The following is a 24,271-nucleotide window of genomic DNA, read 5'->3' on the forward strand; positions in this document are numbered from 1 at the left end:
GCGTTACCATCACTGAATCCCCCACTATCAACATCCTGGGGGTCCAGAAACTGAACTAGACTAGCCATATAAATACTGTGGCTACAAGAGCAGGTCATAGGCTAGGAACCCTGTGGCGAGTAGCTCACCACCTGACTCCCCAAAGCCTGCCCACCATCTACAAAGCACAAGTCAGGAGTGTGATGGGATACTCTGCACTTGCCTGGATGAGTGCAGCTCCAACAACACTCGAAGCTGGACACCTTCCAGGACAAAGTAGCCCGCTTAATCGGCACCCCTTCCACAAACATTCACTCCCTTCACCACCAACGAACGGTGACAACAGTATGTACCAGCTACGAGATGCACTGCAGAAACTCCCCAATGCTCCTTAGGCAGCACCTGCCAAATCCACGGCTGTTACCATCTAGAAGGACAAGGGCAGCAGACAAATGGAAACACCACCACCTGGAAATTCCCCTCCAAGCCACTCATCATCCTGACTTGGAAATATATCACCGTTCCTTCACTGTCACTGGGTCAAAATCCTGGAACTACCTTCCTAACAGCACTGTGGGTGTACCTACACCACAGGGACTGCAACAATTCAAGAAAGCAGCTCACCACCACCTTCTCAAGGGAACTGGGGATGGGCAGTAAATGCTGGACTAGCCAGCGACGCTCACATCCCGTAAGTGAATTAAAAAAATGTAGTGGAGTCACCAATGAAAGCTTTATATGCCCACAAGCACAAATTTATATGTTGTTTTGGTTGCGTGGTTCATCAGAAGCCAGTGTGTGAGACTGGATTTTTGTTGTAATATGGAGCTTTGTGACTAATTTGTAAAGATATGGTCAGATTTTAGCTGACCTTCATAATTCCCTTAACCCCTGGGAGTCGCTGTTCCTTTGAGAACAGTTATGCTGTGAACTACTTTGTGTCATTGTGAACAATATCAGTCTTCAATATTTTTTGCACCGGACATCTCAGTTGAAGTGATACAGAATAAAACACCTTCTACTTTACCTGACCAATAAGTCTCAATTTGAGCCTCATAAAAACACCACCTAATGCATGAATATCATGTCTCATTGCTCAGACCAGCCATGCTCATAACATTGTGATGCACTTATTGCTCTTGGAGTCTTATGCTGTTTTGTTTCTTAATGAATTACAAAAGTTCTAAGATGGAGCCCACCAAACCGAAGCTTCTTCCTTGACTGTTAATTCACTAGTGGAATAGTGTTCCTTGGGCTTCATCTTGACACAAACAGCTGACATGATGTTGCATATTCCAATTCACATAACACCATGAGCTGTGAAAATGCCATTGTTTATGCTTAATGGTACAGGTTAAATTTCTTGGGTTGACAGTGTCCCAGTTGGCACGTGTCATGGATACTACATTCAGTACACTTCCACTTTTTATTTCTAAGCACCACTATGAAGACATATACTTCTATGTCGTGGTAAGTTTCATTGGAAGCAAGCACATTCAACGTTCATCACAGCAGGAGTGAGGTTACCAGTTCTTGACTGGTTTTGTGCTGTGGATTCACTAACAAGAGGGAGCAAAACTGCAGTAGCTCATTCATTTGAGATACCTCCAGTTTTTGGAGAGAGAAAACTTTATGGCATTCATCTGGCTTGTATTTTAACCTGATTCTCAAAGGACATGGCAGCAACTGTCTTTTGACCTGATTCTCAAAGGACATGGCAGCAACTGTAGTTGGAACTTTTAACCCTGGGTACATATTGTGATCCTAGGATTTCAGCATTCAGTCATGGAAATCCTATGATAAGGGACAGTTACCAACAAAAACGTGAAATGTTCCTTCGTTTCAGCAACAACGTTTACAGAAGCTTGGGCATTTCAGACTGGTCGTTTGGTTACATAGTGCGCAGTACAGGAACTTGTAGGCCAGAGCCAAGAATGTTATCATACTGTTCACTTTTCATATTTTGCAATTGTCAGAATGCTACTATTTTACAATTGTTCATGGCGTAATTTAATGGCCTAATCATAACTGATTGAATTTTAGAAGGACTGCTATTCCACAAGTGTTAATGGGTCAATTGGAAGGGATTGATTATTGAATTGATTAGATTTTTCTGTTAATGAGTGATCAGAGTAATGCGGTCACAGAAACGCTGTCTTGTTCATTTCTAACAATACAACCATGATCCCAGTTTAATGGGCCAGTCTGAGCCAGGAGCAGTCGATTACAAGCCATAGACCAGGACAACAGAGACTAAGATGAGGAGTGCTTTGCTAGGCATGCAGGCATCTCAAAACTAATTGTTCCAAAAACTGCACCTACCCGAACATAGGAAGGGAGTTATCCCGAGAATCTGAACATCAGTGCTCAGTGTGAGCTGGCTCTGAGGACAATCGTAGACAATCGAGGTAGGGAATACCTCACCAGGCAAGCAGGCATCAGGAGGGGCCTACGAAAGGCAGGAGGATCAATGTAAGAGGAGGATACCCTGGTGATCAAGACAGCAGTCGGGAACGGGAGGACTCGTAAACCATCAGAGGATGCAGAGAGATGGGATGATGGCAGAGTGACTAACTGACGGAGTCCCATTCCATGCAAAGGCAAACTCAAAAGGCTTGAGTGAGAACATTGTTGTATTGCTAATTTGCTGATTGTTCAATAAAAGGGTTACTGTGTTTCAGCAGAATGCTTTGTTTCTGTCTGATTCATTAACGCCTAGGGTAAGGGTTGGAATCTAAACTCATTGGCCTCTTTTAAGGTCCTTACAAACTTTTTTTCTGATGTTGAACACCATCACCTGCAAGTTCCCCTCCAAGCACACACCATCCTGACTTGGAAATATATTGCCGTTCCTTCACTGTTGCTGGATCAAAATCTTGGAACTTCCTTCCTAACAGCATTGCGGGTGTACCTATGCCACAGGGACTGCAGGAGTTCAAGAAGGCGGCTCACCTCCACCTTCTTGAGGGCAATTGGGGATGAGTAATAAATGCTGGCCTAGCCAGTGAATCCCACATCCCGTGAAAGAATTGCTATCACTGTGCCATGCGGTATAACCCCTGGTTGCAAAAATAACCTTTGAATTTCTTTTAGATTTCAGGTTTGTCAGGGTGACAGAAAAGCTATTTGCAAGATTTTCCTATACACCTTAGAGTTGCTGACGCTTAAGTTTGTGATTGTTTCACACTGTCTGGTAACATGCTTTTCTGAAATGACTAGGTTTGTGATTTATAGTTCAAAAACAACCAGGATTACTTTGACTTAAAAGTTTCTGAATAAGTATTTGTTAAAAAAAATATATATAACCGCTTCTGTGTGACTGATCTGTTGCCTTGCTTTCTCTGGCATTTAGAATTCTGTTGTTCTTGTACGGGCTTACAATTTTCTTGATTCATTTCTGCTGAATGGGCCAAACCCAGTTCTGATGAAAGGGCGCAGACCTGAAACGTTAGCTATTTCTCTCTCCACAGATACTGCCAGAATGCTAAGCAGTTCCAGGATTTTTCTATTTTTTACCGGTTTCCAACATCTGCAGTATGTTGCTTTTATGTTTTGGGCCTAAATCAGTGGGAATAAGTTGTACAGTTTATAATTTCTACTCAGTGCTGTTATATTGTATTTTAATTATTCCTGTTTCTTGATTTGGAAAGGACCCCACCCCTCCTGTGTCCCTACTCAACTTAAATAATGTGGTAGTTTTGGGATCAAACGTTAGCCAAAACTAGGTGGGAATGTGAGTGGTGAGGATGTAAAGAGACTTCAAGATGAATTAGACAAGTTGAGTAAGTGGGCAAGTACATGGCAGATACAATATAATGCGGATAAGTGTGATAAGTGTACCACTTTGGTAGGAAAAACAGAATGGCAGAGTATTATTTAAATGGTGATAGATTGGGAAATATTGATGTACAAAGGGACCTGGGTGTCCTTGTACATCAGTCACTGAAAACAAACAGGAGGTGCAGCAAGCAGTTAGGAAGGCAAATGATATGTTGGCATTCATTGCAAGAGGACTTGAGTACAGGAGCAAGGATGTCTTACTGCAGCTGCACAAGGGCTTGGTGAGACCACACCTGAAGAATATGTGTGCAGTTTTGGTCTCTTTAGCTAAGAAAGGATATATTTGCCATAGAGGGAGTGCAGTGAAGGTTTACCAGGCTGATTCCTGGGAAGGCAGGATTGTTATATGAGGAGGGATTGGTTGCCTTGGCCTGTATTCACTGGAGTTTAGGAGAATGAGAGGGGCTGTGATTGAAACGTATAAAATTCTGACAGGGCTGGACAGATTGGATGCAGGGATGATGTTTCCCCTGGCTGGGAGTTTCAAGAACAAGGGGTCAGTCTGAGGATACAGGGTAGGCCATCCAGGACTGAGATGAGGAGAAATTTCTTCACTCAGAGGGTGGTGAACCTTTGGAATTCTGTGCCACAGAAAGCTGTGGAGGCCAAGTCACTGAATATATTTTAAAAAGAAGTAGATTTTGAGACACTAAAAGCGTCAAGGGGTATGGGGAGAGAATGAGAGTGTGGCGTTGAGATAGAGGATCTGCCATGATCACATAGCATGGTAGAATGATCTGCTCCTATTTTCTATGTTTCTGTTTCAGACCCTAATGAATATTTGACCTATAATAAGCATGCAGCTCTGATTTGCTAGCATAGCAACTTAAAAGAAAAATCATATAATACTTGAGCTACAAGTACTTAAGTCCAGCATCCTAATTTTGATGTTACTGGATTGATAGCTTGTTACACCTGGTAAATGCCTTGTTTTTTATTAAATATCCTCTCCACTGTTTTTCATATGACTGCACGATTTGAGTTCCTATGATGGTTCATTGATTTCATGCAGTGAATAGCTGAGATCATGAGGGTTCTATGCTCTATCTTCGATCTGAGAGTTGGGATGGTGGTAGGAAACAAAAGTTGGCCTCAGCAGCATAGAGCTAGGGAGAGAGAAATAATCATGGTTTTTTTGTTGTTGATTAGTGTGAACACAGGAAATCCTTGTTGAATATCAGTGGAGGGCACAGGCTCTACTTTGTGATCAGTGGTTAAAATAATCTTTTCTCTAAGGATTTTTTAAAAGTAAAAACAGTGCCTAGCTTAATCTTGTCAAAGGCTACATTTTGATTTTTGGGGGCTCCTTTTTAGTTTTCACTAACTTGTTTATTAGGCGATGTAATCATATTGTAACAGGGCCTGAAGCAAAGCGTCAATTAAAGGGTGAAAAAAATAAGAAAATTTACTTTAGACGTGCCATTGCGTACTGACGTATAAATTTCAGAGAAACTTAATTGCTTGATAATTCGTGAGTAGGTAATAATTCCGCAATGGGAATATTTGTTGGAGATCATAATTTTTAATTGCAAAAAATGCTACAAAAGCAAAGTGATTTGTATAATTCAAGATTTCACTTGTTAGAAACAAAGAATAAAACAAAGATAAAAGCAAAATACTGCGGATGCTGGAAATCTGAAACAAAAACAAAAAATGATGGAAAAACTCTGCAGGCCTGACAGCATCTGTGGAGAGAGAGACCAAATTAACATTTTGAGTCCGTATGACTCAGAGCTGAAGAGTCATATGGACTCGAAACGTTAACTCTGTCTTTCTCTCCACAGATGCTGTCAGACCTGCAGAGTTTTTCCAGCATTTTTTGAATTTGTGAGAGTGAAACAAAGGTTTTATTACTTGTTGGTCATTGGGAAAAACAGCTCCTTCCAGAAGGAAAATAATCATTCTTGATAGAGGTAAATGAACTTCTCTGTGAAGCTGCATTTTAATTTTCATATCATTATGCAGAATTCCATGTATTGTCATGTACACTGAGTGACAGAAATGCATAAAAACGAGCTGCTTGTAATGAGTACTGAAATTTTTAAAAGCCTAAGACACTCAAAACGGTAATTTTTTGAATTCCCAAGCAACCTTGACATATAATTTGTACATTTTAATTGTATGTTAAAGTACTATTGCATGTACTATATGTACAATAAACATATTGCATCTTACTCCGATGTTCACAGAACCTTATTGAAATCATTACAGTTGCAAGAGCATTTGTACTTTAAATGAGAAAGTGCTTCATTTATTAATTTTGATTAAGCTCCACCATCACTTTACTCGTCACTTTTTAATGGCCTTCTGACATTTTGAAGTTTGATAAACCAAACTCCACATGGTTTAATTTCCCCATGGATTCCAGAGTCTACCAGTCTGGTTGACATCCAGTTTCTGTGAATATATATAATAGACACGTTGTCATTTAACTGGATTCAGATGATCAGCATTTAAGGCAAGACCTGGGCCACAGGCAGAGATTTTAATTATAATTTTAAATTTAGCGCCTTCATATGTCCTTGCTTGATGCTCCAGAATTAAAATCTGCTTAATCTCCCAGATTTTTCTCCCTTCTGCAATCATTAACCCCTTCCTTTCCTTTCTTTCTTGTGTTATCATTTTGCTGCAGCATTGTCTAATCTAACGCTCACTTTCACCATTTAAGTTTGTTCTGCTATCATCACTGCTCGAGGATCCTCCTCAACCTCCAATCGCAGGTTCCCACCTTCCTGCTTTGGCTTCTCCTCCAGAGACAGAATCTATGATTGGAGGAGCAGCATGGGTAGTAGGGAGGGAACCTGTCATTGGAGGAGCTGGAGCATTGGGTGTCAGAGACAGAATCTGTGATTGGGCGAGTAGCTCCTCACAGATTCAGTCTCTCCCATGCTCATGTAGCCTACTTTAAGTGAGAAATCACGACAAATGGCATCAACCTGGCAACCTAATATTGATCAACAATCTCCCGGTATTCAGAGCGTTAACTCAAGGAACCAAGGTGGCCCTTTCCAGGGCCCAGCAATATGTCAGGTTTGCCTTGGAATAAGAATCCTACAATTTAACAACGACGGACTTCCCAGGCTAAGTGCGAGTATCTTGGGAACATCCTGATGTCTCAGAACATCGATGTCCTTGCACTTAAGAAGCTCAATAACCAACAACCAACCACTACCATATCTATGGATACAACCTCATGGCTAGTCTCTTCCACTCGAAATAGTGCTTGACCAAGAACAGTATTACAGAGTTCGACATCCTCCCTTAAACTGAAGAAGAAGCCACCTGCACCACTGCTATCTAGATAGGGGAGCTGCATATCACTAATGTGTACAAAGCCCCTAACTTGAAATGGCCGAAGCCAGCACACTTAAGTGCAGTAATCCCGGCTGTATATATTGGTGATTTTAACAGTCACCACACTATGTGGAGTTATGAGACAAATGAAGCCAATGGCGAAGATCTAACACTGGATGTCTGTAGAAGACCTACAAGTGGTCTTGGATTCCAAACAACAAGCAACTTTACACTGCCCCCATTGGCAATGAGGCTACAACCTGGACCTTGCCATTGCGGCCCATAAAATACACTCTGACTTCCCCAACAGCCACAGAGGCCCATCATTACCCGTGTCGGTATTGAAATGCCTTTGACCTCATCAAAATAAATCCCACGGTGGAACTTGGCCAAAGCCAACTGGGACTGCTATAGAGAAGCCGTTGAAAAAGCGATCCCGGAGTATTATCATCAGTTTGTCGGTCTTCTGACCGCTGCCAAAAAGAGCATCCCCTGAGGCTTTAGGGAAGAATGCACTCCCTGCTGGACAAAGGAGACCTAGGACCAGCTCTGGCAACTTAGAGGTTGCAAAAATCCTGCTCAAATCTCTAGATTCAGCTAGATGTCATCAATGGATTGAGTGCATTGAAGGCCTGGACTTTACACACTCTTGTCACCATGCCTGAGCCCTTATACGTTGTCTTGGAGCTGCTAATTCTATGGAATACCAGCACCCAAAAGCCTGGCCCAATTCCATAGCCTCCAAATTAGTGGACAGTACTGAAGGGCCTCATGACAAGAACACCAAAAGAGGTACACTGTCAACCATGCGGGACAATGAGCTTGATTCCTCCATAAGCTCCCACCCCTATCAGGCATTGAAGTGGCATTGAAGAAAGGGAAAGGTGGCTGGCAGAGATGGCATTATCCACCCCCCCCACCCCCCAAACCACCCTGGAATTTCTCCAACAACTAGGCCCAAAGGGACTCCAGTGGCATACCAATCTGTACAGAAAAGCCATGGAATCAGGATGCACCCCAAAAGCATGGGGAGACTATGGTATGTGCCGTACTAAAACCTGGCAAGCCAATCGATGACCCAGAAAGCTATAGGCTGATATCACTTCTGTGCATGACTTTCAAACTCCTAGAATGTAACATTCTGTGGAGAATCAGTCCTCTCACTGAGGCTGTGATCCCTGAGGAACAAGTGGGCTTCTGGCCTAAGCATGGTTGCTGCGACCAAGTTCTTGCCCTCACAACATATATTGAGGCCGGTTTCCAGAGGAAACTCTAGACCGGTGCAGCCCTGGTAGACCTGTCATTGGCCTATGACACTGCCTGGATTAAAGGTCTGATAATGAAACTCTAAAGAATCATCCCCTGCCCCAAAACGCTATGCCTGCTTTGGGCGGTGCTGAGCAATGGATGGCTCCCTTGGTGCCAAAGTCAGCTTGCCTCGATCCCTCAATAATGGACTGCCACAGGGATCAGTACTGGCACTGACGTTTTCAATGTCTGCATGAGCAACATGCTGCCAATAAAGTAGCACAAATTTGCATATGTGGATGATCTTGTCCTGGCAACAGAAGCAGCCACTTTCAACATTGAGTCCAACTTGAACAGGGACCTCAACATCATGTCTGAGTATTTCCAGAAACGGAGGCTCAAACCAAACCCCCACCAAACAACAGTCACCGCATTTCATCTTGATAACAAGAATGCCAAACACACCCTGAATGTGACCTTTTGTTGCAATCTTGTACGACATGACCCCAGTCTGACTTATCTTGGACTGAAGCTGGACTGCACACTACCTTCAGGTGGCCGCGGAAGGTTAACTGCCAAGATGAAGTCAAGAGTCAACTTGATACAGAAACTGGCAAGCACCAGTTGAGGAACCTTTGCACCAGTACTACGGACTTCAGCTGTGGCTCTCGTGTACTCCGTAGCTGAGTACTGTTTACCGGTATGGACCAGAAGTAGCTACACGCCACTGGTTGCAGTGTTCAGTTGGACGTTAATGTGATGCATCACTGGAACCCTTAAGTCGACTCCAACACCCTGGCTACCTGTGTTGGCACACATCACACCCCGCCCGACCCCTTCCCCAACTGATCCACTGTGACTCAGTGACCCTCCATGAAACTCAGCGAATCAAGGAAGACAAACGCCTCCCCATTCACCAGGACCTCACCAACGTCCCTCACTTCCACTTGAAGCTACGTAAGCCCTTTTGGACCTGTGCACAGAATCTCGGGCAATGTGATTTCAACCCTGAAGAAGCCTGGGGGAAAATAAATGGTCCTCGCAAGAAGTCACAAACAAACACCGCATGAAAGACCCGATGCAGAAAGTCCCTGATTTCAACCTCCCATGAAGCTCACGGGCATCCCTAAACTGCATCTCTACAAACCATGGCAGATGTGGATACCTGATGCACAAATGTAAAATTAAAAACGCTCCTGTGTGTGACTGTGGTCACCCAGAACAGACCATGGAACACATTGACTCAATGCCCGACTCATGAATACAATGGAGGTATTATAGCGATACACGCCACCACTCCTGAGGTAATATCCTGGCTTGACCACCTTGATGTAAAATTATAGCTGTTGCTTTATACCCAACCATACGAAAGAAGAAGACTACTCCTCCAATCAAACTCTGCTTTATTTTCTCTCTCACTGATGTTTGCACTTCAATTATTTGGATTATGGAGGAGCCATAATGTAAGCCAATATATATATATATATATATGTGGGGTTGGTGGGGGGAAACTTTTTTGAACTTCTCACCTCCGTCTTTGACTTTTCACAGGCTTTTGAGGTTTCAAATGTGAATTTGCCTGCTGCCCACTTGTATTTTGAATCCTAGTTGTGATGCCCTGCACAGCTGAATAATTTGCTAGCAGTCAAAGTTCATGCACGAAGAATGGCTCTTTGAGCAAACTCGTGCGGGATGACCAGTGCTTGTAGCACTGTGTTGTCAGCTTATCAGCAAGGGATTGATGACTCCTGAAGGGAAGAAATTGATGGTGCAAAAAGGACACTGGTTTGATTTGGTATTTGTTTTCTGCCTCTGCTTTGTATTATAATGTTATAAGTTCTTAAATTTTTAGACAAAGAAAATTAAATACCTGTAAGAAGGGCTTTACATGGAAAAGCATTTTGTTGCTTACATTTGAGACAGTAATCCATTTCATTTGCCATAAAGGGATGAGTTAAAAAGTTTATTCCAGAGCTTTTAGCGTTGGTTAAATGTTACATCATTTGATTAATGTTCAAATTTAAAAATCAAGTTAACAGCAGTTTATTGTTTGCAGGTCAGTGCAGATATGATGACAAAAGGGCAGAAAGAGGAGGGGTGTGGGTTGGAGAGGGGGCAAAAGTGTGTGGCCTGAAGAAATTTCTATGCCCAGTGTTATGAATTTTTAAAAAGTTGAAACGTTGCTGGGTAGCTGTGGTATGAACTGCTGTTACTTCAATTTCCTGTCACAGCCTACTGTAACAACAAACCTAACACCTAAAAATTGATGCGCAGCTGAAGGAGTTATTAGGATGGGTGCCAAAAGCTTGGCCAAACAGGTGAGTTTTAAGAAGGATCTTAAAGGAGGAGTGTGGAGACAGTGGTTCAATGAGGGAATTCCAGAGTTTAAGGTCTATATGTCTGAAGGCATGGCTACCACTATACCATACAGTGTAATCCTTTGCAGCCAACAGAAAATGCTTAGTCAATGCAGAAAATATTCCAGTTTAATTTCTTTATTGGGAATCAAAGTACAGGCCATTGTATTGGCTGAAATGACCGCTGTGATACTAGTTTGTATTTCTTCATATATTAAAAATTCATATGTCATTTGTGGGCTAAAGGGAGTGTGGAATGCATAAGAGGCTAGAGTTGAAGGAATGCAGAATTTGGAGAGGATTGTAGAGCTGGAGGATGTCACAAATAGGGAGTGAGAGGCTGAAGGGATTTAAACATGATTGTGTTGGAGGAGCTAGTGTACATCAGCGAGCACAAGGATGATGAGTACATGGGACAGGATAGATAGATCTTCCAAGTTAGGATTTACTTTTTACCCCTACTGAAATAGAAAAAAGCAAGTGAAATATGCATGGACTTGGGTTTTATTTGTGAATGGTTTCACTTCGTAAAAGATCTTGACACTTATTTAACAAAGCATGTTTATTTGGTGCATTTTGTGTGGTGTGTGGATTTTTAAATGAAATTTTTTTCAGACTTTGAGTATAACATCAAATGATCTTTTGAAAAACATTTATGTACTGCACAGTTGACTGATGCAATTACCGAAGGAAACACCCCTAGATGATTAGTTGAAGGGCAATTCAACCCAGACACCCCCTAGTAACAGATTACAGTACAACATTGGTGAGTATCAGGAATGGATTTCCTGTTTTCTAGATTGAGAGTTTGCTCTAAAAATCGAGGAAAAATTATCCAGCTATATAATTTTCTCCATAGAATTTAAGCATTTTTTGTTGTTTATGTTATCACCATGGGGTGATTGGCTAGGAATTAATGGTTTGAAATTATGAAAAGGTAAAAGATGCAACAGTAATACTTTTAATCCCTCATGGGATGAGTGTTGTTGGCAAGGCTAGCATTGTTCCCATCACTAATTTTTCTTGAAGGTGGTGTGAGCTGCTGTTGTGCTCCATGTGGTGTGGATGCACCCACAGTACTGTAAGGAAGGGAGTTCCAGGTGTTTGACCCAGCAAAATTTGCAAATATCCAGTTGTATAGATAGGAGATCCTTTTCACATGTGCTGTTTAAGCTGGAAGACGTGTTCCCTAATGTTGCAAGAGCTCTGTTGCACCCCAGTCTAAAATGATTATTTGACTGTTGCCAAATCTCCTTCAAATAATTTTTGGCTAAGAGTTGAGACACAATCCACAGTATAGATCAGGCATAAAATGGTACAAAATGCAATTTCAATTTCGGTCCAAATTGGGCCAAGCAAATTTCAAGACCAAACTTTTGACTGCAGAGAATAGGTGCAGAACACCAATGATAATTAGTCTTTGTTCGTCTCAAATGATCATGTTATGATTTAAAAGTGTTTATTAATCAGTTCCTACAAATGAAGACAAATTAATTTGTATAAAGATTAACACTGCTATACACGATGAGTGTTAATTTTATCATAAAAATAAATGCTGGAAATACTCGGCAGGTTCTGGCAACATGTAAAGAGAAACAGCATTAGGATTTCCAGTCGATGATCTTTTGTCAGACCTGGATAAAATTAGAGATGTAACAACTTCTAAGCTAGTACAGAGTTAGTGAAAAGTGCGGAGGGTGGGAAAAGGAACGAAAGGGATGTGGTCGGATTTTAAATTCCTGCCTGAAGTCAATGGACCTTTTGCTGATCTGTCAAATTTTCTAACCCACCCGTGACAATTCCCACGGCGGATGGGACTGGATAATCCTGCAGATGGTCTCTGATAGGGTGGAAAATAGGAGAGATTAAATGACATAAGATGGTGCAAGGCAAAAGGGAGTGATAATGGCACAAGTAAAAAAACAAAAGGAAACAGAAAATGCTAGAAACATTCAGCAGGTCTGGCAGCATCTGTGGAGAGAGAAACAGACTGATCAAGGTCACAGACCTTGAGAGAGTGACGGTTCCTCCTGGGGAATGCGGCCACGCTCATGGCACTGTGAGTGCTCAGCTGCATGGGGAGGAGGGGGAAGAGGGGACGAGCAATAGTGGCAGGAGACTCGATAGCATGGGGAACAGACAGTTGTTTCTGCGGCCGTAGACATGACTTCAGGATGGTATGTGGCCTCCCTGCTGCCAGGGTCAAGGATGTCACTGAATGGCTGCAGGGCATTCTAAAGGGGGAGGGCAAACATCAGAGATCATGGTACATATTGGTACCAACGAAAAAGGTCGAAAGAGGGATGAGGTCCTGCAAGCAGAATTTAGGGAGCTAGGAAACAGATTAAAAAACAGGACCCCAAAGGTAGTAATCCTAGTTTACTTCTGGTGCCACGCGCTAGTGAGTATAGAAATAAGAGGTTAGTCCAGATGAATGCGTGGCTGGAGAGGTGGTGCAGGACATTAGGACTGTTTCTGGGGGCAGTGGGGCCTGTACAAGGCGGACGGGTTGCACCTGAACCGGAACTGGGCCAACATCCTTGCAGGGAGGTTTGCTAGTGCTATTGGGGAGGGTTTAAACTAACTTGGCAGGGGGGTGGGATCCTGAGAGGAGGCTCAGCAGTGGGAAATGCACAGCCAAAATTAGAAGAGAGAGCAAGTGAGTCTGGAAGGCATAGAAATTATAGGCCAGTTAAGGCACGAGGGAGTTTGGCAAGGTTGGATGGTATTTATTTTAATGCAAGGAGTCTGATGAATAAGGCAGATGAGTTGAGGCACAGATTAACACATGGAAGTATGATGTCATTGCTGTCACAGACATGGTTGAGAGAGGGGCAGGATTGGCAGCTCAGTATTCCAGGATATCAGGCCTTTAGGCGAGACAGGGAAGGAGGTAAGAGGAGGGGGTATCGCAATATTGATCAAGGAATCAATAACAGCAGTAAGGAGGGATGACATCTTAGAAGGTTCCTCAAATGAAGCCATATTGATAGAACTGAAAAACAAAAAAGGAGCAATCACATTGCTGGGACTGTACTATATGCCCCCAAACAGTCTGAGAAATAGAAGAATAGATATGTAGGCAAATTTCAGGGAAGTGTAAAAATAATAGGGCAGTAATGGTGGGGGATTTCAACTTCCCCAACATTAACCGGGTTAATCATAGTGTGATAGGTTTAGAGGGAGCGGGATCCTTAAAATGCATCCCGGAGAGCTTTTTAAGCCAGTACGTAGAAGGTCTGACAAGAGAGGGGGCAGTCCTCGACTTAATTTTAGGGAATGAAACCGGGCAAGTGGTAGAGGCATCAGTGGGGGGGAGCATTTTGCAGATAGTGATCATAACTCCATTAGATTCAAGGTTGTTATGGAAAAGGACAAGGATGGGCCATAAATCAGAGCTCTAAATTGGGGGAAGTCCGATTTTAATAAGATCAGATATGATTTGGCCAGAGTGGACTGGGAGCAACTACTTTTAGGTAAATCTGCATCAGAGCAGTGGGACTCATTCAAGAAGAAAATAGGGAGGGTACAGGGCTAAAATATTCCAGGAAAGACAAAGGGTGGGACCAACAAATCCAGGGAACCCTGGATGTCGAGGGATATACAGGATTGGATAAGAAAAAAAGGGAGGCTTATGGCAGATACCGAGGGCTCAAAACAGCGGAAGCCCTAGAGCAGTATAGAATGTGTAGGGGGGAACTTAAGAAAATAAGGAGAGCAAAAGGGGGCCATGAGAAATCATTGGCAGGTAAAATAAAGGAAAATCCAAAGTTATTTTACAAGTACATTAAGAGTAAGAGGATAACTAGGGAAAGAGTAGGGCCCATTAAGGACCATAGTGGTAATTTGTGTGTGGAGCCGAAAGTCATAGGTAGAGTTCTAAATGATTACTTTGTCAGTATTCACAAGTGAGAGGGACGACGTGGGTATGGAAATCAGGCAGAATGGACTGTGATATAATTGAAGAAATTAGCATAGAAAGGGAGGAGGTGTTCTAAGTGGTCTGGCAGGCTTAAAAGTAGATAAATCTCCAGGCCCAGGTGAAAAGTATCCCAGGCTGTTCAGTGAGGCATGGGAGGAGATAGCAGGGACGCTGGCAATAATTTTCAATACCTTTCTGGCCACAGGAGAGGTGCCAGACGACTAGAGGACAGCCAATGTGGTACTGTTATTCAAGAAGGGAGGAAGGGATAAACCAGAGAACTACAGACCAGTCAGTCTAACCTCCTTGGTGGGGAAACTATTGGAAGCAATTCTGAGGGACAGAATTAATCTACACATGGAGAGGCAGGGATTAATCAAGGACAGTCAGCATGGTTTTGTTAAGGGGAGATCATGTCTGACCAATTTGATTGATTTTTTCGAAGAGGTGACCAGGTGTGTAGATGAGGGCAATGCATTTGATGTAGTCTACTTGGACTTCAGCAAGGCTTTTGATAAGGTCCCGCATGGAAGGATGATAATGAAGGTAAGAGCCCATGGGATCCAAGGTAATTTGGCAAACTGGATCCAGAGTTGGCTGAGTGGCAGGAAGCAGAGGGTGATGGTCGAGGGGTGTTTTTGTGACTGGATGCCTGTGTCCAGTCAGGTTCCACAGGGATCGGTGTTGGGTCCCTTGCTGTTTGTGGTATATATAAATGATTTAGACTTGAATGTAGGAGGGTTGATCAGTAAGTTCGCGGATGACACGAAAATTGGTGGAGTGGTAAATAGTGAGGAGGATAACCTTAGATCACAGTAGAATATAGACAGGCTGATCAGTGGCAATGGAATTTAATCCAGATAAGTGTGAGGTGATGCACTTGTGTAGGACAAACAAGGCACGGGAATACACAACGAATGGTAGGACCTTGGGAAGTTCCAAGGATCAGAGGGACCTTGGAGTGTATGTCCACTGGTCCCTTAAGGCAGTGGGACAGGTAGATAAGATGGTTAAGAAGGCATATGGGACACTTGCCTTTATGAGCCGAGGCATAGAATATAAGAGCAGGGAAGTTATGCTGGAACTGTATAAAACGCTGGTCAGGCCACAACTAGAGTATTGCATGCAGTTCTGGAATTCGCATTATAGGAAGGATGTGATTGCACTAAAGTGCAGAAGAGATTTTCCATGATGTTGCCTGGGCTGGAGAGTTTTAGCTTTGAGCAGAGATTGGATAGACTGGGGTTATTTTCCCTGGGGCAGAGGAGTTTTGGGTGGTTGTGGGGGCTGGGGTGGGGGGGGGGGGGGGTGGGGGGTGACATGATTGAGGTATATAAAGTTGAGGGGCATAGATAGAGTAGACAGGAAGGAACATTTCCCCTTGGTGGAGGGAATAACCAGAGGGCATAGATTTAAGGTAAGGGGCAGGAGGTTTAGAGGGGATGTGAGGAAGAATTTTTTCACCCAGGGGGTGGTGGGAATCTGGAACTCACTCCCTGAAAGGGTGGTAGAGGCAGAAACCCTCATAACACTTAAGAAGCATTTGATGCCATGGCATACAAGGCTATGGGCCTGGTGCTGGAAAATGGGATTAGAATAGTTAGGTACTTGTTTGACCGGTGCAGACTCGTTGGGCCAAAGGGCCTTTTTCTGTGCTGTAGACCTCTATGACAGACCTTGAGACATTACTGTTTGTTCCTCTCCCACTAGATGCTGCCAGGCCTGCTGAGTATTTCCAGCGTTTTGTGTTTTTAATTCAGATTTCCAGGATCAGCAAAATTTTGCTTATGTAAAGAAGCAAAAGATGTATCAAAGGAGGTGTGAATGGCAGAATCATGACCAAAAAAAGGAAAAACCAAAACCAGGCAAGAAAAAGGAAACAAGATGAGGGCAGTGGTTGCAATCTGAACTTCATTGCAACACTGCCAGAGGCTGAGTGGGAGCAAGGTGGGCAATAAAAAGACAGGATAAGTTTGGTGTCACAGTTGGGACTGAATGGAGGTGTTCTCTAAAGTGGACACCCAATATGCATTTATAATCTTCTCTACACTAGGGAGACTAATGTGACTAGTGAATACAGTACAAGTAAATCACTATTTTACCTCGAAGGAGTGTTTGGGTCTTCAGTGTTGAGGGTGTCTGAAGAGTGGACACAGGCATCATGGAGGGTATGGTTCCTCCGGAAGGTTGAAAGTGGAGGGTGGGTGAAGCTGGTGGAAATGGCGGAAGATGATCCATGAAAGCACAGGGAAGTGGGATGGAAGAAGAGGACAAGAGAAACCCTACTATCGTTCTGAGAGTGAGGGGAAGAGAATAAATTGTGAAATTGAGTGATTCGTATTTTATCATTGTAGTAATGTGATACAGTTGAAAGTACAACTCCTGTAACAAGAGCATTAAGGATAGGCAATAATTGATGGCACAGCCAGTGACGCCCACATCCTGTAAATGAATAAAAACAAAAATCAAGATTATTTAATCAAAAAATGCAACTTTTATCATATAATTAAACAAGCTGTGGAAAGAGAACAGTTGAGTAGCTTAAGTATTTCCCGCTACATATACAATTAAAGTTAATTGCTTTTCAAGAAATAACCTGATTGTGCTCAATTTGATTTGATAGACAATTTTATGCATTTTAAGTTCTGCATGATACCCACAAAAAAGATATCCCAGAATTTCAGTATGTACTGTGTTGATAGATATAGGGACAAATTTTGCCCTTCAGTCCCCTTTCCTTGCCTCCATTACCAACTTATTTGAAAATTGAATTGAGACTTGATCCTTGTGTCTGAAGTTTCTTATTTGATGCTGAAATTAGCTCACTTCAAATGATCAGACATAATCTGGTTTGGATATACCTAGCTGCGTCAACACCAGACCAAAAGTAAAATCTGTAATTTTAGCTCTTGAGCATCGAGATACCTGTTTTACTTTATTTTACAAATATGATAACACATGTTTATGCATCTGTAAAGTTAGGTGTGGATTAATCCTTGATATCCATTAACACAAGCAAAATATCATAAATACAGTTGTTTGTATATCATAGTAGCTCTCCGAGTTGGCTTTCACTTAGTAACAGTGTGAAGAAGTTACTTTGGATAAGTAAGATTGCAGTAGGACAGGGCAAGATTGAATCAGTATTCACCCTCATTAAAACGTGTTCATTGCAAGATTTGCCCTTTGTAATATGAACATAAAATCATTCAGTTGCTATGATTAAATACTGTGTTGTTATTTTTGGCTCTGGTTTTGACTTTGGAGACTCCTGCAGCTGGTGTCGTCTTCTGTCACTTCTTTCCAGCTAACCTTGCTTGTATTTCCCCATTGTGGTTATACTGCACTCTGAGCTATGAATCTTGTGTTTTGTAGTAACCGTTTTCTATTTGATCTGAAAAATTTTGCTTTTCTTAACTTTGTAACATTTTACTCTTGAATACGTGCTTTGATCTTTCAACGATTTCTTCAGCCTCCTGACCTTCACAAGCTTATCGCAGCTTCCCAGCAATCTATGAGCTTAAGTATCTCAAAAGAAGTTCTTTTTGGAAAATGACCATGGTCATAAGTGAGGAAGTGTATATTTCAGGCCCTAGTACTGCATTCATAAACATACAAACTTAGACTTCCCTGTAAAGTGCCTGCACTCTCCCATATTGCTTCTTCACTTTAAAGTATGAAAACCTATTGGGCTGGATTTTGCTCCGAGTAGCAAATTAACAATTAGACTCACATTTGTACATAGACTTTCTGTAGCGTCTGCATGCAACTTGCTGGTAGCCAAACATCCAAACAGCACTGCGCCCTCTATTAAGGTCAGGGAACGGCAACCTGTCTGTATCTCCTTAACCAATCAAATTGAAGAATCGTTCATGAGCAGCAAGGAATCTAAAACGGGAAGTGCCATGATAGTTAACTCATTGTCAAATCAGGCATTGAAAGCGAAATAAAGAGAGGGAAAGAAAGATTTGATTATGAGGAGAAAAACAAAAATTAAAAATAAATCAACTCTCCCAAGAAATAAAGGAATGAAGCTCCATACTTAAAGTTATCTTTCAGAGATGGAAAAGCTTTTACAGTGACTAAGACTTAAAATATCATTAACTGTTCTGACAAAAGATCATCTCGACCTGAAACATTAACTCTGATTCCCTCCATAGATGCTGCCTGACCTGCAAAATATTTTCAGCATTTTTTGCTTTTATTACATGCGCTCCAGTATTCTTTTCGCTGCATGCTCTTTTCTGACATCAACATCACAAAAAGGAGATTTTTTTCTGGTCATCATAACCAGGCCTTTGCGGGCTGCGGGTGGGTGGTGGGGGAGGATCTGCTCAAAACATAAAACGATAACCTGACCTTGTTTGTTCCTTTTAACAGGGCCCAACTCAAGTTGGTACAAATGCATACATTCTGGTATTGCCAGGTAATTAGAAGGCATATAGCTAGACTGAAATGTTTAGGTGTTTTATATACCTAATAAAGATTCTAGACTACAAAGAGTAGCCCTTTTAAAAGCGTTTCAAAATGCATGTACTGTTGCATGCATCATTGGCCTTTTTATATATTTCTGTTGTGCATGTCTGTTGCACGCTCAGACAGTAGCAAACATAAAAGGTAGATAATTACCTGGTGTTTTCTCTGACCAAGAGCAGGAACTAGGAATTTTCAATATGTGACAATCTATAAAGACTTTACCCTGAATTGCCCTCTAATTTCAAATTTTATCTACTAAGAGCACTTCCACAAAAGGATTCCCTGACCAATGGCCTTTAAAGGATGAGCCACATTGATGTGACCCAATTTTATCACTGAAACAGTACATTTGTGCAACAGATTATTGCCAAACTACTGTTGAACAATGACATGGGAGATCAGCTAGCGAATTGCAGCAATTTAAATTTTTCATAAAGTTCAAAGATTGCTTTTCTCCCAACCCCATGAATTGAATAAACTGGTTAGTTGGCATATCTGCTATAAATATGCTGCAGTATAATACCTTTCTTTGTCCTGAATCAAACATTTGTGTAGAGTCGGAGGCAATTCCAGAGTTTTTTAGTTGCAGCAAGATGTGACCCAGCTCATAAATATTGCAACACGGCCCTACAAACTTTGCACCTCCAATGTGTCTGTAAATTCAAGAATGTTGTATTTAAACTATGGATCATAGAATATATTATTGCACTACAAATTTGAATGTTTACAGCACAGGAGGAGGCCATTTGACCCATTGAGCCCATGTTGGCTCTGCAAGAATAATTTAGTTAGACCAACTCCCTTGTGCTTTTTCTGTAGCCCTGCAATTTTTTTTCCCTGCAGGTGCTTATCCAATTTTCTTTTGAAAGCCATGATTGAATTTGCCTGATTCTTGGGCAGCGCATTCCAGATCCTAACCACAAGCTGCGTTTTAAAAAAAAAGTTTTGCCTCATGTTGTCTTTGGTTCTTTTGGCAATGACTTTAAATCTACCTCCTTTATTTTCGACCTTTCGGCCAGTGGGAACAATTTTTCTCTATCTACTTCCGCCTACACCTCTCATGATTTTGACACCTCTAATAAATATTCTGTCAACCTCCTCTAAGGAAAGGAACCCCAGCTTCTCCAGTCTATGAATAACAAATGTTGGCCTTGTCAGCGACGTTTGCGTCCCATGAATGAAAAAAAAGGAAACCACATACTTGGAAGTCCCTCATCGCTGGAAATGTAGCAATATTCCATACTTTGGAGTTATAGTAAAGTATATTACTATAGATTTTTAAGATAAACTATAGTGTAAAATTTGCACTTTTTTTCTGTTACAGATTTGCCATATGGTTGGGAACAAGAAACAGATGAAAATGGCCAGGTGTACTTTGTTGAGTAAGTATGTAGATGTTGAAGCCAATGAGAATTGCATCCTTCAGCTCAGTATAATGATGTGAAAGTTTGTGGGGAAAATGGGATTGGAATAGGGATTTGAGAAAAATCAACATTACTTTTAGTTGTTTTGTAGTACAGAACTTGAATATTGCTGAAAAAAAGAGACATGCTGTTGAAGCTTTTCATCTTGCACTCATCACAACAGGCGCAAGAATGCCGAATTTCAAAGGGAGCAATGATTTATACCGCACCACAAAAGGGTGCTGATTGGTTGGCAAGTTGACTCTGGTCAAGGTGTTGCCATGGAAAATGCACCAGGGAACTATTGTCCTCACATTTTTGTTTAATTCTAGAAAGAGACAATGCCTGGACATGTGGTTTTTGCCTGCAGAGGACCTGTGTATGAATATATGTATCTTCTATCAAGTGTAAGTAAGCCACATTGTGATCCCGATTGATGATCTTAAATTTGTTGTTAGTGTAATTCTTAGTACACTCTGTATTGTACAGCAAGTGCTGTCCAATTGTGGAATCATGTCTAACATTGGAGCTTTGCAAACATGGGCTGGTTGAGTACAGTCAGTTCATTGCGAACAGCTGAAGGGACGTATCATTTGATGAGATCCACCAATCATTGGGATGTATGGCCTACGTACTTGGTATCGCCACGACACTGAAATTCATATACCACATTACTCATTTGCGTGGCAGGCAGAAAGTCTTCTTTGCTTGATGACAGCATCCTGTTAGTGGAAAATACCATTTGCATTGCTATTGCATAGCAACATATTGCATTTCAGTAATAGGAGCAGGAAATGCTGGCGATCTTCATTTAGCGCCTGAAAAGAGAAAATGTAGGTTAGCGTTGACTGGCGCACTAGAGGAGACCAAAAATAAAACTGGAGTGTGAATGGTTGACGGAATTGAAGTGCCGGGTAGTGGGGAAGTCAGAATCTGTCCTTGGAGTTGTTGGACAAGTAATTGTAATCTGCAAATAGACCATTAATTGTGCTCATCAACCAGCAAGTGCACCCATTTCCTGACTTGTTAGCAACATGCTAGGGTTAACAATGCGCACATGGTGAAGCTTGCTTCTGCAGTGAAACTGACAGTTTGGGAATGCTTTCAGCAGTGAACTGAAGAGCACCTTGACCAGAGTCGATTTGTCAACCTTTTTTAAAAATTCATTCACAGGATGTGGGCTTCGCTGGCTGGGCCAGCATTTATTGCCCACCCCTAGTTGCCCTTGAGAAGGTGGTGGTTAGCTGCTGCCTTGAACCGCAGCAGTCCCTGTGATGTAGGTACACCCTCAGTGCTGGTAGGGAGGGAGTTCCAGGATTTTGACCCAGTAAAGGAACGGTGATATATTTCCAAGTTAGGATGTTGTGTGGCTTGGAGGGGAACTTCCAGCCCATCTATCGGCTGCCCTTGTCCTCCTAGGTGGTAGCAGTCGTGGGTTTGGAAGGTGTTGCCTAAGGAGCCTTGGTGAGTTTCTGCAGTGCATCTTGTAGATAGTATACACTGCTGCTTGTGTGCGTTGGTGGTGGAGGGAGTGAATGTGGTGCCAATCAGGCGGGTTGCTTTGTCCTGGACGGTGTCAATCTTCTTGAGTGTGTGGGAGCTGCATGCATCCAGGCAAGTGGGAGGTATTCCATCCCATTCCTGACTTGTGCCTTGTAGATGGTAGATAGGCTTTTGGGAGTCAGGAGGTAAGTTACTCATTGCAGGATCCCTAGCCTCTTACTTGCTCTTGCAGCCACAGTATTTATATGGCTAGTCCAGTTCAGTTTCTGGTCAATGGTAACTCTGCAGGATGTTGATAATGGGGTATTCAGTGATGGTAATGCCATTGAACGTCAAGGAACGATGGTTGGATTCTCTCTAGTTTGAGATGGTCATTGCCAGGCACTTGTGTGGTGCGAATGTCTCGTCACTTGTCAGCCGAAGCCTGGATATTGTCAAGGTCTTGCTACATTTTGATATGGACTGCTTCAGTATCTGAGGAGTTGCCAGTGGTGTTAAACATTGTGTAGTCATCAGCAAACATCCCCATTTCTGACCGTAGGGTGGAAGGGAGGTCATTGATGAAGCAGCTGAAGGTGGTTGGGCCTAGGACACCACCCTGCAGTGATGTCCTGGAGCTGAGGTGACTGACATCCAACAACCACAACCATTATCCTTTGTGCTAGGTATGACTCCAACCACTGGAGAGTTTTCCCCCTAATTCTCATTAACTCCAGTTTTGCTAGGACTCCTTGATTCCAGACGCGGTCAAATGCAGCCTTGATGTCAAGGGCAGACACTCTCGCCTCACCTTGGGAGTTCAGCTGTTTTGTCCATGTTTGAACCTAGGCTGTGATAAGGTCAGGAGCTGAGTGTCTCTGACGGAACCCAAGCTAGGCGTCATTGAGCAAGTTGTTGCTAAGCAGGTGCCACTTGATAGCACTGTCGATGACCCCTTCCATAAGTTTACTGATGATCGAGAGTAGACTGATGGGGTGGTAATTGGCCCATTTGGATTTGTCCTGCTTTGTGTACAGGACATACCTGGTCAATTTTCCACACAGCTGGGGAGATGCCAGTGTTGTAGCTTTACTGGAACAGATTTGCCAAAGGCGTGGCAAGTTCTGGAGCACAAGTCATCAGTACTGTTGCTGTAATATTGTCAGGGCTCATAGCCCTTGCACTATCCACTGCCTTTGGCTGTTTCTTCATATTAGGTGTAGTGAATTGATTGGCTAAAGACTGGCATCAGTGATGCTGGGGATCTCTGGAGGAGGTTGAGATGGATCATCTGCTCGGCACTTCTGGCTGAAGATTATTGTGAATGCTTCAGCGTTATCTTTTGTACTGATGTGCTGGGCTCCTCCATCATTGAGGATGGGGATATTTGTGGAGCCGCCTCCTCCAGTGGAATATTGAGCTGCCAATCCTGCTCCTCTCTCAACCATGTCTCTGTGACAGCAATGACTGGATCTCCTCTCAGGATCCCATCCCCCTGCCAAGTTAGTTTAAACCCTCCCCAACAGCACTAGCAAACCTCCCCACTAGGATGTTGGCCCCATTCTGGTTCAGGTGCAACCCGTCCGTCTTGTCCACGTCCCACTGCCCCCAGAAATGGTCCCAATGTCTCAGAAATCTAAAGCACTCCCTTCTGCACCATCTCTCTAGCCACGCATTCATCTGGACTAACCTCTTATTTCTATACTCACTAGCGCGTGGCAGCGGAAATAATCCAGAGATTACTATCATTGAGGTCCTGTTTTTTTTAATCTGCTCCCGAAATTATGCTTGCAGGACCTCACCCCTCTTTGTACTTATGTCGTTGGTATCAATATGCACCACGGTCTCTGTTTGCTGTCCCCCTTTAGATGCCCTGCAGCCGTTCAGTGACATCCTTGACCCTTGCACCAGGGAGGCAACATACCATCCTGGAGCCACATCTACGGCTGCAGAAACACCTGTCTGTTCCCCTTACTATTGAGTCTCCTACCACTACTGCTCTTCCCCTCTTCTGCCCACTCCCCCCCCCCACACAGCTGAGCCACTCAGTGCCATGAGTGTGGCTGCACTCCTCAGAGGAACCGTCACTCTCTCCATTTTCCAACACAGAAAAACTGTTCTCGAGCATGATGCACCCTGGGGATCTCCTGACTACCTGCCAGAAAGCTTTCTTCTGACAGATGGTCACCCATTCCCTCTCCGTCTGCACTTCCGTAAGCTGTGGGATGACCACACCTAAAAACGTGCTATCCATGAAACTCTCAGCCTTG

General features: G+C 42.8%; 1 protein-coding gene across 5 annotated transcripts in view; it reads left to right on the forward strand.

The window, feature by feature from the left end:
• Positions 1–24,271, forward strand: part of wwox (WW domain containing oxidoreductase) — a 968,269-nt gene that overhangs the window by 8,801 nt on the left and 935,197 nt on the right. For all 5 annotated transcript variants that reach the window (XM_078544626.1, XM_078544630.1, XM_078544628.1 and 2 more), the window contains exon 3: positions 20,441–20,498. In XM_078544626.1, the coding sequence (XP_078400752.1) occupies positions 20,441–20,498 (58 nt within the window). The remainder of the gene's footprint in view (positions 1–20,440; positions 20,499–24,271) is intronic.

The sequence above is a fragment of the Cetorhinus maximus genome, chromosome 6 (genome assembly GCF_964194155.1).
Source record: "Cetorhinus maximus chromosome 6, sCetMax3.hap1.1, whole genome shotgun sequence".
Lineage (NCBI taxonomy): Eukaryota > Metazoa > Chordata > Chondrichthyes > Lamniformes > Cetorhinidae > Cetorhinus > Cetorhinus maximus.